Raw genomic sequence first — 15,709 nt, 5'->3', positions numbered from 1 at the left:
AGTTTATAGTTAAGTATATTAATATGCTTCATAAAATAAAACTAGCATGAGTGTGAGGGACAGCCCTACACAATACACCTATAAAAGTTCATTCCCAAGTTAGTTAATCATTCCTGTCCACGGCACCTTCTCCTTGGCCTACGTCACGTGGACGGAGGCTCCTCACCTGGGGAGCCTTGTGAAGATCACAACTTGATCCTCAGGGGCCTGACAGCTCAGCATCAGCACCCACCACTAGCACAGAGATCTTGGGGAAGTGTCCCCTCGGACACAGAATGGGAGCTAACCCGTAGGTAGGTAAAACAGGCATAAAGCCACCACTTCTTAAAATTTTTAATTTATTATTTTTTAAAATTTTTATTGGAGTCTAGTTGATTTACAATGTTGTGTTAGTTTCTGGTGTACAGCAAAGTGAACTGTTATACATATACCTATATCCACTCTTGTTTAGATTCTTTTCCCATATAGGTCATTACAGAGTATTGAGTAGAGTTCCCTGTGCTACACAGTAGGTCCTTATTAGCTATCTATTTTATATATAATAGCGTGTATATGTCAATCCCAAAAAGTCACCTGAGAGGACAATATAACTGAAGAGTAATCTGAGGAAATATTTAAGAGGTTAGAATCACCAAGTACAACTTTTATTTGGACAGTTTTTTAATCACTTAATATAAGAAACATGTTGCCCTCCCTGTGCTGCAGCAAGGACTTGCCTATGGTCCCAGAGCTGATAAACAGCAGTCACTAGAACCCAAGTCACCTGCTGCCAAGTCAAGCGCTCTTCCCTTCATGCCACACTGCCTCCAACATGGTCTTCGTGTAAACCACGGCATTTAGACCAGCTGCCTCACTCTTCTCATAGGAGCAACATGCCCTGAAGCATTCTTACCTGACTAGCAAGAGAGAGTATAAATGCCCAGTCTTCTTGCCACTGTTCTTCTCTCAAGGAAAAATGTAAACCAAAGCTCTGAGAATACCAGGACTCCCAATCTTTCCAACGTGTATAAAACCTAAAAGCAACAGAGTAAAAAAGAAGCCTTTCTATAAACAGTTCATTTAATGTTCCGATCATTTATTTAGTGTAGTCTTTAAGCAATTCAAATGCAGAGATTAATAATTAATTTTACCTGGCTTGCAGTATATTTTTCCAATTAAAAATGCCTCCTTTCTGCTAGCAGACATCTTTTAACATATCCTCAGACATAGTTTGATTCACCACCCACCAAATTTTCATCAAAACTACAAACACTAGTGATGAGAATGGTTGATTTCAATTGTCTACTATTGGTTTACAAATAAAAACTAAAAACACTCAAAATCATCTGAGAGGTTGGATAAAAATCAAAGACACTACATTTCTCCATTAATGAATAGTTATCCACTACTTGGTCACAGACTAGAAATAGCCCATGTGTTTACAAGAATATCAAAATCACTTCCTTGAGATTTCATTCATTAAATTATTTGATTATCACATGACAATTGAAATAAAAAATCACTAACTACAAGAACAATCCCTTCTTCATGCTTAATACCTGTTTAAATACTTCGGCCTAATAAATTATGAAGACTAAAAATCAAACTAGGCCACTGGTAGACTGAATTACTAAAAGCAAAACATTCTTTTTCTTTAAATCAAGTATACAATTAAATAAAGCCGGATATAATTATGCTCAAAACTGTGATCCACTGTCTTACAAAACAAACCAGCAAAGACCTCTGAAGACATTTAACCTGTTTGTAACATTACATTCCTCTCACATGTAGTGAACTATCAGAAATCCCCAATACTTTTATGTATTTCAATTCTAGGTAAAAGAATCAAAAGATCAGAAAACATTCTTTTGCTGTTGTTGAAATGTTAAGGTATTAAATGTCTTAGCGTCACACGTTTCTTTAGAGTAACTTAGTGCAGGGCTCCGTAAAAAGTAAATTAATATATTTTAGATTTAAAAAAGAATGTTACGGAGGCTTAACTCTTGTTTGATTAGGAAAAAAACTTTTCTATGCCAGATAACCACAGGTTTTCTCTTTTTAAATCAGGAATGTAAGTTTCAATGCCAAATGTTTAAAAATAAAATATGGATATTCCTCTTTTAAAATACCTAAGATACACAGAAATATATTTCAATGCACCAATGACAAAATACATTGTTTTAATAAATTCGAGGAAAAATATCATGAAACACAGAAAGCTGCTGCAGTTAAGAAATTTCTTCGTTGCTGCCTAGGATCATTTTATGAATGAGATACCTAAATTTGCCAGAAATCAAATGATGACTTCACTCAAAACTCAAGAAGACTGCAGAAAAAGGCTGTTCAAAAATATATTTTAAAAATAAGCATGTTCAAATAATCACACCCACCACACAAAGACCTAAACACTCAAGCTACCTGGCTCACTGAGAATAGACAAGCAAACCAAATCCAGGAATATGAGGCCAAGCGGGACAGCAAGTTTGGCTTTAACATTGAGAAGTCAATTCGGGGCTTCCCTGGTGGTGCAGTGATTAAGAATCTGCCTGCCAATGCAGGAGACACGGGTTTGAGCCCTGATCCAGGAAGATCCCACATGCCACAGAGCAACTAAGCCCGTGCACCACAACTACTGAGCCTGTGCTCTAGAGTCCGCGTGCCACAACTAATGAAGCCCGTAGCCCCCGCTCGCCACAACTAGAGAATGTCCGCGAGCAGCAACAAAGACCCAATGCAGCCAAAAATAAATAAATTTATTTTTAAAAAAAGTCAATTCCACATTCATGGATGAATTCTACATTCAGTGCAATCTCTATCAAAATCTCAGAGGACTTTTCTGCAGAAGCTAGAACCTAAAATTTATCTAGAAATCCAAAGAATTCAGAATAGCAAAAAGAATCTTGAAAAAAGTAGTACAAAGTTGGAAGACTTATACTCCAGATTTCAAAACCTACCACAAAGCTACAATCATCAAGAAAGTCTAATGTCAGCATAAGGACAGACATACATATCAACAGGAAAAAATTGAGAGTCCAGAAATAAACTTTTACTTTTAAGGTAAAATACTTTTTGACAAAAGTACCAAGGCATTTGAATGGGAAAAAAAAATAAACAGTACTGGGACAACTGGATACCCATGCAAAACAGATGATTTTAGATCTTTACCTCACACCTTCAATAAAAATTAGCTCAAAATGGGTCACAGACTTTAAATGTAAAAGCTAAAACTATGGAATTCCTAGGTGAAAACACAGGAATAAAACTTTAAAATTTTAAATTTAAAAACTGTAAACAACTATAATAAGTATGCTAAGGGATCTAATGGAAAAAGAGAGCATGCAAGAACAGATGGGCAATGTAAGAAAAGAGATGGAAATCCTAAGAAAGAGCCAAAATGAAATGCTAGAGATCAAAAACACCAACAGAAATGAAGAACATTTTTGATAGGCTTATAGTGGACTGGATACAGCTAAGCAAAGAACCTCATGAAGATACATCAATACAAACCTCCAAATCTAAAAAGCAAATATAACACATATAGAAAAAAAAAAAGTGAATTTCAAATAACCATGGGACAACTACAAAACGTATAACATACAAATGGCAATAATACAGGGAGAAAAAAGAAAGTAACGGAAGAAATATTTGAAACAATGACTGAGAATCTCATCAAATTAATGTCAGACACCATACCACAGATCCAGGAAGCTCAGAGAACACCAAGAAGGAAAAATGCCAGAAAAACTACACCTAGGCATATCATATTCAAACAACAGAAAATTAAAGAAAAAGGTCCTGAAAGAAGACAATATAAAAAACACCTACCTGGGACTTCCCTGGTGGTGCAGTGGTTAAGAATCTTCCTGGCAATGCAGGGAACACAGGTTCAAGCCCTGATCTGGGAAGATCCCACATGCCACAGAGCAACTAAGCCTGTGCGCCACAACTACTGAGCCTAAGCTCTAGAGCCCATGAGTCACAACCACTGAGAGCGTGTGCTACAACTACTGAAGCCCGTGTGCCTAGAGTTCATGCTCCACAACAAGAAAAGCCACTGCAATGAGAAACCTGCACAATGCAATGAAGAGTAGCTCCCGCTCGCCACAACTAGAGAAAGCCCACGCACAGCAACGCAGCCAAAATAAATAAATTTATTTTTAAAAACCCAAAAAACACCTGCCTATGCAGAAACAAAAGATAAGAATTATATCCGACTTCTCAGAAACCATGCAAGAAGAGAATGAAGTGAAATATTTTAAAAGTTGAGACAAAAAAAAACACCAACCTAGAATTCTATATCCTGTGAAAATGATCCTTCAAAAGTAAAAGAGAAATAAAGTCTTTCTCAAACAAACAAAAATGGAGGGAATTTGTTGCCAGAGACCCGGTTCACAAGAAATGTTAAAAGAAATTCTTTAGAAAGAAGGAAAATAACATAGATCAAAAATTTTGATCTACATAAAAAAAGGAAGAGCATTAAGAAATAAATTGAAGATAAAATTAAAACTTTTATTTTTTCTTAATTGATCTAACAGATAATAGTTTATTCAAAATAATAATATATTTGATTATGCATACTTATGTATATATATATAGTGTGTGTGTATGAACGTGCGAGCGTGTGTGCAGGTATGCGCTTATGTATGCTTACATATAAGTGAAACGAATGACAATAAAGATACAAGGGACAGAAAGGAGGAATTAGGATTTTGTTATTATGAAGTAATGACACAACCCATGAAGTGGTACAGTTTTATTTGAAAGCGGACTTGGATTAACTGTAAAAATATACTGCAAACTCTAGGGCAACCACTAATAAAAGTTAAAAAAATAAGTATAACTGATATGCTAAGAAAGTAGAGAAAATAGAATCATAAAATGCTCAACTAAAAACATGAAAGACAGGGGCTTCCCTGGTGGCACAGTGGTTGAAAGTCCGCCTGCCGATGCAGGGGACACGGGTTCGTTCCCCGGGTCCGGGAGGATCCCACATGCCGTGGAGCGGCTGGGCCCGTCAGCCATGGCCGCTGAGTCTGTGCTCCGCAACGGGACAGGCCACAACAGTGAGAAGCCCAAGTACCGCAAAAAAAAAAAAACAAAAAAACAAAAGACAGAAAAAGAGTGAAAGACAAAAACAGGAACAAAGAACAGGGCAACAAATAGAAAACAGTTACAAACATGGAAGTTATGAATCCAACTATATCAATAATCACTTTGAATGTCAATGATCTAAATGTAATAATGCTGACAACATCAAATACTGGCAAGGATATGGAGCAACAGGAATTCTCATTCATTGCTGGTGGGAATGCATAACAGTACTGCTACCTTGGAAGATCGATTGGCAGTTTCTCACAAAACTAAACACATATTCTTATTAGATAATCCAGCTATTATGAACTTTGGTGTTTACCCAAAGGAACTGAAAATCTATGAACACACAAAACCCTGCATATGGAAGTTTATAGCAGCTTTATTCATAACTGCCAAAACTTGCAAGCAAAGTGTCCTTCAGAATGGATAAAATGGGTACATCCAGACAACGAAGTACTTTTCAGCATTACAAAGAAATGAGCTATGTAAGCCATGAAAAAACAGAGGAACCCTAAATGCACATTACGAAGTGAAAGCAGCTGATCTGAAATGGCTACATATTATATGACTCCAACCACATGACAGTGTGGAAAAGGCAAAAACAACAGAGACAGTAAAAAGACCAGTGGCTGCCAGAGTTAGGCAGGAGGAAAGGATGCAGTGGCAGAGCACAGAGGATTTTGGGGCATTGAAAATACTCTCTCTGACACTATAATTGTAATCCTCTGTTCAATACTATCAATATAATGGTGGACACATGTCATTACACATTTGTCCAAAATCGCAGAATGTATACTAAGATGAACCCTAATGTGAACTATGGACTTTTGGTGATAAGAATATTGTCAGTGTCGGTTCATCACTTGTCACAAACATACCACTTTGTGGGGGATGTTCGTAATGGGCAGTTATGCGTGGGGGGACATGGCAAACAACGGTGCCTTCCTTTCCATTGTGCTGTGAACTAAAACTGCTGTCAACAAATTAAGGTCTAAAAATGTATAGAGAGGCACAATAATAAGTTATCCAAAGATGATATTTCTAAAAGAACTGATTTTTCCCCCTATTTATATTAATTACTCCCATTTGGCTCTCTATTTGGATTGACATGTCAATCAAAGGCAAGTACAATATTCCATCTTGAGCACTTGAGCCGGATCAAATCATAGGCACCCAACAGAAGAGCACAGCTACCACCACAAAAAAAAATGTCCTATCTTTAAGTGATAGGAGGAAGGGCTTAAATAAAAGAAAATTACTTTCTCAGTTCTCATTTAGATATTTTATGACTTAAAAAAAGTCTCATCCCACCTGATTTGGATTATGAGCAAAGGAAACCCTAGCAAAAAGCTGATTTAAAAGGAGACTGCACAAGTGATATACTGGCTGCTCCTCTCCTGACCTAGGACAGGGCCCTCTCATTCTACCTTCTAATAGTCATATAACAGCCCAGTCAACAAACTTGTCACAACTCAAAATAGTCAACAATTTAATCGTTATTCAGTAAGGCTAATATATTTGACCCACATCACTGATGCCTTGAATCTACGGCAACAATGCTTCCTCTCTCCTCATTTGATAATCTTCATCCCCTCTCCACCCCAAGATAGTGAAAAGGATGTCTATGTGATCACTACAATCCTTGCAGCTTCCTATGCCTTAACTGTAAAACATCAGGTGAAGACCCTGTATGGCAGGGACTGGAGGAGGTGGCACCAAGGCACTCTTTATTGTGGAAAGCCTGTTCATATGCCAGCGAAGCATCCTTTTAGAACCAAGGCCTCCACTACCAAACGATCTGCCACAACAGCACTTACCAGTGGCTGCACTCAGAACCTACAACCTAGGTCCTTCTCACTCTCAATAGCCATCTAGCCCATTTTCCACCTCAGATTATGGCAATCTTTTTCTTTTTCTCCCTACTTTCACATTAGACTTTTGAGACTTCAAATGACTCAAAACTAGAATTTCAGTCCTAATACAAATATAAGTGACAACTCCAATCCAGAAGATTACCCACTGCCAGCTTTGAGAAACAGGTAGCATAAAGTTCCCAAACTATTAATAGCCACCAATGTCTTTTTCTTTTTAAAGCCCTCACAGCTAGGAAAAGTACATATCACCTACTGAAATTTACAGTACACTTTCAACCTTACAACAGGGTCAGAATATTACTGTCAGAGGAAAGGCTAGAGCTGCCTTTTAAAAAGGACTTGTAAAATGGTAGACTTACCAAGGTCCAGATCTAGTTTCCAGGCTGAGCAGCCAGACCTCATCCACACCCAGAGGACAGATCTATCTTTCCAAGGGCAGAGTCACATTAACTAAACCTACAAGGCAAACCTGTAAAACCACAATATCCAAAACGACTCTCATCCTCTCGGTGCGGGCAGGCCCACACAAACAGCCAGATCATCATTAGGATGTTGTCTGATGAGCACGTAATCCAATCTAGAGGTCAGACAGACTGAACATGTAATGACATCAGGCTTACCAGGCCTGATGAATCCGCATCACAAAAGGAATGGTATTGCCCACACCACCAGATCAATCCAGAGCAATCACCCTCCACTAAAAGGCACAAAGTCCTCTACCCTGGACAAGGGCTGAATGTCTAAACCATCAGTTCTGAATGACACATTCTTTCTTTAGCTATCCGATCAGGTTACCATCTGAATTTACAGTTCAAGACTAGTCATATACTTGATTGACTATTGGATGTTTTTTAAAAAAAGGATATTTTTGAGACAAGTTGAAAGTGTGATTTGGACTGTATGCTAGATAACTGACTCAATGTTGATTTTCTTAGATGTGGTAATGAGGATGTGGATGGGTAGGAGAATATCCTTGTTCTTAAAAGATGCATGCTGAAATACTGAAGGGTAAAGCACCAGGATGCCTAAAACTAACTGGCAAAGGGGAGTGTTTAGGTACACAGAGATGGAGCACCTGTGGCAAAATGTTAACAATTAACAACTGGCCAATCCAATGAAGGAGATGTTGGGGTCCCTTGCACTGATTTTTTTTTTTTTAACTTTTCTGTGGATTTGAAAATTTGCAAAATAAAACATGGTCTTAAGACTACCTGTCTCAGGAAGAAAAACTTGTAATACACAATCAATATAATCTCTTAAAGTTGAACAAATACGAAACCAAAGCTACTTTAAAATATGAGCACCGGAGCTGACCAAGACACGAAATACAGCGTACGTGTAGTTTAAAATTTTCCACTAGCCACACTAAAAATAAATAAACAGGTGAAACCAGAAAACTAAAAGGTGAGCAAAGACCTTTCTATATTTAAGACACCCCTACAGCTTCCAATGTTTCTATTTTAAAGCTTAGCAAAAAGATATAAAAACCACTGAGATGTTCAAAGTGTCTCAGTGCCGAAAACCAAAGGTTTTTCCCCCTAGCTTCCACAGAAAATATAACAGACAAAAAGTATCCCACCACTGTAAGGAAATGATTCAGCCAGTGCACTCCTGGATTCAAAAAGGGAAGGATGTCAGCTCACCAATGTGAACAGTCATGTAGGCTGTCATGCAGGGCTTTCCGAAGCACCGAGTCCTTGTCATAAATGCCCCAGGTAGCTTGTAGTACTGAATCAAGTAAGCAGTCTCCTGCAGTCCGGTTCCAAAGTGCATACAGTCGACTGTCCAAACGTGTAGCCAATTCCAAGGACCAGTTTATAATTGGAGATTCTTCTTCTAACTCTACATGAAGAATTTAAATAACATGTTCATATAAAACATTAATAAAGGAAACTGAAGATGATTCAAAGAAATGGGAAGATATCCCATGCTCTTGGATTGGAAGAATTAATATTGTTAAAATGGCCACACTACCCAAAGCAATCTACAGATTTAACACAATCCCTATCAAATTACCCATGACATTTTTCACAAAACTAAAACAAATAATCCTAAAATTTACATGGAACCATAAAAGACCCAGGATTGCCAAAGTAATCCTGAGGAAAAAGAATAAAGCAGAAGATCTAACCTTCCCAAACTTCAGACAATTACTACAGTAATCAAAACAGCATGGTATTGGCACAAAAACAGACATATGGATCAATGGAACAGACAGAAAGTCCAGAAATAAACCCACACACCTATGGTCAATTAATCTTCAACAAAGGAGGCAAGAACATACAACGGGAAAAAGTCTCTTCAGCAAGTAGTGTTGGGAAAGTTGGACAGATGCATGTAATAAAGTTAGAACACACTCTCACACCACACAAAAATAAACTCAAAATGACTTAAAAGACTCAAATACAAGCCATCACACCATAAAACTTCTAGGAAAGGACACAGGCAAAACATTCTCTGATATAAATCGTACCATTTTTTTCCTTAGGTCAGTCTCCCAAAGCAATAGAAATAAAAACAAAAATAAACAAATGGGACCTAATCAAATTTACAAGCTTTTACACAGCAAAGGAAACCATAAACAAAACAAAAAAACCACCTATGGAATGGGAGAAAATAGTTGCAAACGATTTGACTGACAAGGGCTTAATTTCCAAAATATACAAACAGCTCATACAACTCAACAACAGAAAAACAAACAACCCAATTGATAAATGGGTAGAAGACCTAAACAGACATTTCACCAAAGACATACACATGGCCAACAGGCACATGAAAAGGTGCTCAACATCACTAATTACTGGAGAAATGCAAATCAAAACTAGAATGAGATACCACCTCACACTGGTCAGAGTGGCCATTATTAAAAAGTCTACAAATAACAAATGCTGGAGAGGGTGTGGAGAAAAGGGAACCCTCCTATACTGTTGGTGGAAATGTAAGCTGGTACAGCCACTATGGAGAACAGTACGGAGATTCCTCAAAAAACTAAAAATAGAGTTGCCATATGATCCAGCAATCCCACTCCTGGACACATATCCGGACAAAACTATAATTCAAAAAGATAAATGCTCCCCTATGTTCAAAGCAGCACTACTCACAACAGCCAAGACATGGAAACAACTTAAATGTCCATCAACAGATGAATGGATAAAAAGATGTGGTACAATGGAATACAACTCAGCCATAAAAAAGAATGAAATAATGTCATTTGCAGCAACATGGATGGGCCTAGAGATTATCATACTAAGTGAAATAAGTCAGAAAGAGAAATACAAATACCATATGATATCACTTATACGTGGAATCTAAAATACGACACAAATGAACTTACCTACGAAACAGAAACAGACTCACAGACATAGAGAACAGACTTGTGGTTGCTAATGGGGAAGGGGGGTGGGAGTTTGGGGTAAGCAGATGCAAACTAGTATATACAGGATGGACAGATGACAAGGTCCTACTGTAGAGCACAGGGAACTATATTCAGTATCCTGTGATAAACCATCATGGGAAAGAAGATGGAAAAGGATGTGTAACTGAATCGCTTTGCTGGACACCAGAAATTAACACAATATTGTAAATCAACTATACTTCAATATAAATAAGTAAATAAATAAAATGTTCATTTTCATGCTTCTGCAATTAAGAAATATTCAGTGGAAGAAAGAACCTATCCTCTAGAAGTTAACAGATTTAGTATGTAATTTACTAATAAACACCGAAATTCTGGTCAATTGAAATATAAACCTTTGAGTAGCTGAAACACCTTAAGGCTCTAGAATAATTTACCCCATTTTTAAATTCGTCATGATTTATTTTCTAAAAATTTTTAATATGAAAATATACTCATTCTAGAATAGGAAACAGATAACCAGGGTTTAAGTGTTTATGCCTTTATTCACTCTACCACAGTTAAGAGCTATGAATGAGCACTTCTAACAGCACAACACAACACTGCTCTTAAGGACTTACATTTTCAATTTAAAGTAGAAATAAACTATGTTGACCATACACCAAACTATTCCAAACCTTACAAAGCAAAAAGTTTATTGAAATCAATAAAAGATAAATTATACTCATTAATTCCATGCTTACCTTTTTGAACATCTCTATCAAGCACCTCATCAAATAATTTTTCTTGGACTGTTGGAGGCAAGTCTTCAATATCTACAAAGAAAAACCAGATTTAAAAAATCTTTATATGTCTCATAACTGAAAAAACTTGATGCCAGCATCTAACAGTAACTTCCTCTAAAATAACTCCCTTTCCACCGAAGGCTGTCGAATAGCTTCTTTTAAAAAACATGCATGTATCTCGTGTGTGTGTGTGTGTGTGTGTGTGTGTGTGTGTGTGTGTGTATGAGGTGTAAAATATTTCCTTTCTGTACTTCATTATCAAAACTGTGATCTATCTACAAACAATAAAAAGAAAATCATTTGGACCAGTAATTATATACAGCTATTATCAAAACAACAAGAGATAACAAATGTTGACGAGAATGTGGGGAAAAGGGAACCCTTGTGCACCAGTGGTGGGAATGTAAACTGGTGCAGTCACTATGGAAAACAGTATGAAGTATCCTCAAAAACTATCATATGATCCAGCAATCTCACTTCTGGGTACACAGCCAAAGGATATGACAACAGGGTATCGAAAAGGTATTTGTACCCATGTTGGTTGCAGCATTACTCGCAATAGCCAATATATGAAAACAACCTAAGTGTCTATCAATGGGTGAATAAATAAAGTAGATGTGATATATCTATACAATGCAGTATTATTAAGCCATGAGAAAGAAGAAAATCATGCCATTTGCAACATACAGAAGGACCTTGGACATTATGCTAAGTGAAATAAGCTCAACAGAAAGACCAATATTGTATGGTATTACTTACATATGGGATCTTAAAAAAAAAGTCAAACTCATAGAAACAGAGAGTAGAAAAGCAGCTGCCAGGGGCAAGGCAGGAAGGGATTAGGGAGAAATTGCTAAAAGAGTACAAACGATAAACCATAAAATGAAGACAGCTAGGATTAAATGCAAAACATAGTAACAATAGTAACGCTGTATTGTACAATTGAAATTCACTAAGAGAACAAAACTTAATGTTCTCACCCAAAATATAAATAAACAGATAAATAAATGTGAGGTGATGAATGTGTTAATTAACTAGATGGGGGGAATCTAGTTAATTAACAGTTAACTTTCACAATGTATAAATCAAATCACCACAAAGTACACTTTAAATATTTTACAATTTTCTACGTCAATGATAATTTAATAAAGTTGAAATAAAAGAGAAAAGAACAGAGCTATCTAATATTCAAGTTAAAACAACAACAACAAACAAACAAATTTTTGTCTGTTCTCTTTCCCCCACACTCTCAACCTCTGCTCAGGACTGTGATTTTCAGACTTTAGAATCTCCTTACACAAGTTACTGAGCCATTCACTTTGGCATGCAGATTTCTGTTTTCCTCACCTTCTCAAATTCTCTATGCTCTCTGTTCAGTTTACTAACTGAGTAGTCTAGAGTAAGAAGCATTACCCTTACAAAAATGTTTTAACCTTAGAACTATTTTCAACTTAAAATCTAATCATCACTTGAAGTACTAAGTTTAAATATACAGAGTGCATTTCAAATGAAATTTATCTGATTTTTAAAAGCTTAGTTGTTATTTTCTACCATTTTGTAAATACCTCTGTTCATATCTCAATATAAAAAAAGCTCAAAACACTCAAAACCAAAATATAAGTTTTATTTAGAACCTTTTGGTGTTTACTGCATTTATTCAATGCCAACTGACAAAAAACAGCCTGGAAGACATTTCCACTTGTCATGGAACTGAAAAATAAAAAGTTGCTTCACAAATATAGTAGAAATTAACGTAGAAAGTGAAGAAAGTAATGACACTTTCAAAAGAATGCCAGTATCTTTGACTCAAATAACTTGACTCTACCCATCAAAAACCCATGTTCTGATCTTGTCTCCTAATATCAGGTAACCAATAGTTATCTATGAAAAGAAAAAGAAAAAAAGCAGACTGATACTATTCTAAAATAAAAACAAAGAGAAAAATAAATGGATAAAACAGACTTTTAAAATATCTGAGGCCCACAAAGAAGTCACTTATTATCAGCTGCTGTCTTCCTATCAGCTCTAAGGCGTTAGTTCATAAATGGCCCTTGTACTGGTCACTTCCAGTAAAACAGGGTAATCAAGTAATTTAAGATCCACATATAGTAGCTAAGTTATCTGTTTTCTAACAGAAACATTTTCATTCAGACATTAAAAAATTATAATAAAGTTGAAATTTATTTTCACACAGAGATCTGGAGTTACCTGCTGGCAACGTAAATGTTACAAGGTCAGTTAGGAAATAGCAAGCAAAATCCCCCTTTCTCTGATGAAGAGAGGCAGCTATCTCACGCCGGATTTGCTCTGTCAGTTCAGGACACACCATTGCTGGAATACACTTTGCGGCTTGTTGAGACACCTTAAATACAAAAGAAACTTTCCTCTACATCTCATTTATCATCAGTGGAAGCAGAAAACAGTGTATAAAAGAAATTACCAAAATGTCCCAGTAACTCAAGGTGTTTTTGTTTTAAATATATGAGGTACTGGGTGTTATTTCCTCAATAGTATAAGTATATATCAGTCCAACTTCCCTGGAAAACAGTGATAAAAATGTTTTACCCTCTCAACTCAGTAGTTCTACTTTCTAGTGGAGTTTATCCCAAGGAAATACATAAAGATGCATATAAAAATTTATGTAAAATGGAGTTGTTCACAAACGTTCATCATAGGAGGGGGAGGGAGGACAAAAAAAAAGTAATAACCATCATACCCCTAATAAAAACATTCTTATTAAAAAACAGGGAATTCTAGCTCACAGAGAAAGAGGAAAGTACAAACACTCTTCTGCTCTGTTAAGAATATTTCAAGTACTTTGACTTAGAGTAAAGAAAAGCATGATTTTTTTAAATAAATTTATTTATTTTTAGTTATTTTTGGCTGTGTTGGGTCTTCATTGCTATGCGCGGGCTTTCTCTAGTTGCGGCGAATGGGGGCTACCCTTCATTGCAGTGCGCGGGCTTCTCATTGCGGTGGCTTCTCTTGTTGCGGAGCACGGGCTCTAGGCACGCGGGCTTCAGTAGCGCAGGATCTAGAGCACAGGTTCAACAGTTGTGGCGCACGGGCTTAGTTGCTCCACGGCATGTGGGATCTCCCTGGACCAGGGATCAAATCCATGTCCCCTGCACTGGCAGGCGGATTCCCAACCTTTAAAGGGTTAGTTCCCAATGACTTCAAATCCCTTCCCACTTGTTACAATTCTGACTTTTTTTTTTTTTTTTTTTTTTCTGTTTTTTGGCCGCACCACACAGCATGCGGGATCTTAGTTCCCCGACCAGGGATCAAACCCGCACCCCCTGCTGTGGAAGCACGGCATCTTAACCACTGGACCACCAGGGAAGTCCCTATAATTCTTAATTTGTTAAAAAAGCACCTGGCTTCTTCGAGTGTAAAACAGACAACAAATCTCTGCAGTAGTACAATTCAACGGGAATGAAATCTGAGCACCGGTGTCGTGAGCACTACCACAGAGAACCTCTAAACAAGGAGGTGGCTAGAACTTTCCTGTCCTTTTTAAATGATGAATAACAACAAACGATGAAAAGACATTATCTTACATTTAACTTGTACTCCTTTTGTGGAGCTCAAGAAATCTATATACAGAGAATTCTGAAATCCAAGGTGAGTATCTGCTAAAGAGGAAATGAGTCTGGTGTGACCCTGAGCGAGCCAGTTAGCTCTGTTCTCTGCTGTCACTACAGATGCAGCCACTAACCTGGACGACCTTCCTGAATGCAGACTTCCAGTCACAAGTGGGGCTTGGAGCAGCAGATCTTCCAACAAGCCACACAAAGAATAAGTTTTACTGATAATGTCATCTACATAACACACGTGGACAGCTTAATTGTAATTACTATTAAGGTAAGTAGACAGTATTTCAAAAACCCTGCATACCCAACGCAACCATTAGACATCCTATTCTGAAAACTACACAAAAATTCAATTCTCCTAAACTTTACTAGCCAGGATTACCAGTAACAATGAAATTGTCACCACATCTTATCTCCATGAGCCCAATCTAAGCAACACTAAAACTGTGGAAAACCACATATTAAATATTTTCAGAATATAACGGACTATTTCTCAAGTCAAAGCATTAAAATGCATCTCAAAAGTAAATTCAAAAATAGCTTATCCCAATGTGCTAACCCCCGGCCCCTTTCCAAAATCCTGGGAAGATTTTTTTCAAAAACAACTTGGACTGAAACCTGAATATTGCAAACACCCCAAGAGAAACCTTACAGCTGGTGATTGGCCTCTAAGCTTCCTTCTCCCGCCACCATCCTTAAGCATATGTCCCTGAGGCCTGCCTCTCATCTTCTAGCCCAGGGGTCCCCAACCCCCGGGCCATGGACCGGTACCGGTCTGCGGCCTGTTAGGAACCGGGCCGCACAGCAGGAGGTGAGCAGCGAGCGAGCCATGCTTCACCTGTTGCCCCCATCGCTCTCATTACCGCCTGAACCATCCCCCACTCCCGCCTCCCCTCCCCACCGTCTGTGGAAAAACTGTCTTCAACGAAACCGGTCCCTGGTGCCAAAAAGGTTGGGGACCGCTGTTCTAGCCTCTTTAACCTCATGAGTCTCAACCATCTCCTTAGGCTACTGGTTAACCTAGGGTCC

General features: G+C 37.6%; 1 protein-coding gene across 7 annotated transcripts in view; it reads right to left on the bottom strand.

The window, feature by feature from the left end:
• The window catches only part of ZRANB1 (zinc finger RANBP2-type containing 1), a 68,867-nt gene that overhangs the window by 5,567 nt on the left and 47,591 nt on the right, over positions 1-15,709 (bottom strand). For all 7 annotated transcript variants that reach the window (XM_089898329.1, XM_089898323.1, XM_089898324.1 and 4 more), the window contains 4 exons: positions 13,296-13,449; positions 11,046-11,117; positions 8,591-8,789; positions 893-1,013 (listed from right to left, as the gene is read on the bottom strand). In XM_089898329.1, coding sequence (XP_089754455.1) covers positions 893-1,013; positions 8,591-8,789; positions 11,046-11,117; positions 13,296-13,449 — 546 coding nt within the window. The remainder of the gene's footprint in view (positions 1-892; positions 1,014-8,590; positions 8,790-11,045; positions 11,118-13,295; positions 13,450-15,709) is intronic.

Source organism: Delphinapterus leucas, chromosome 16 (assembly GCF_059928025.1).
Source record: "Delphinapterus leucas isolate spDelLeu-1000000601 "Yukka" chromosome 16, BTC_Dleu_Yukka2, whole genome shotgun sequence".
Taxonomy (NCBI): domain Eukaryota; kingdom Metazoa; phylum Chordata; class Mammalia; order Artiodactyla; family Monodontidae; genus Delphinapterus; species Delphinapterus leucas.
This window is presented reverse-complemented; position numbering and strand designations above follow the sequence as displayed.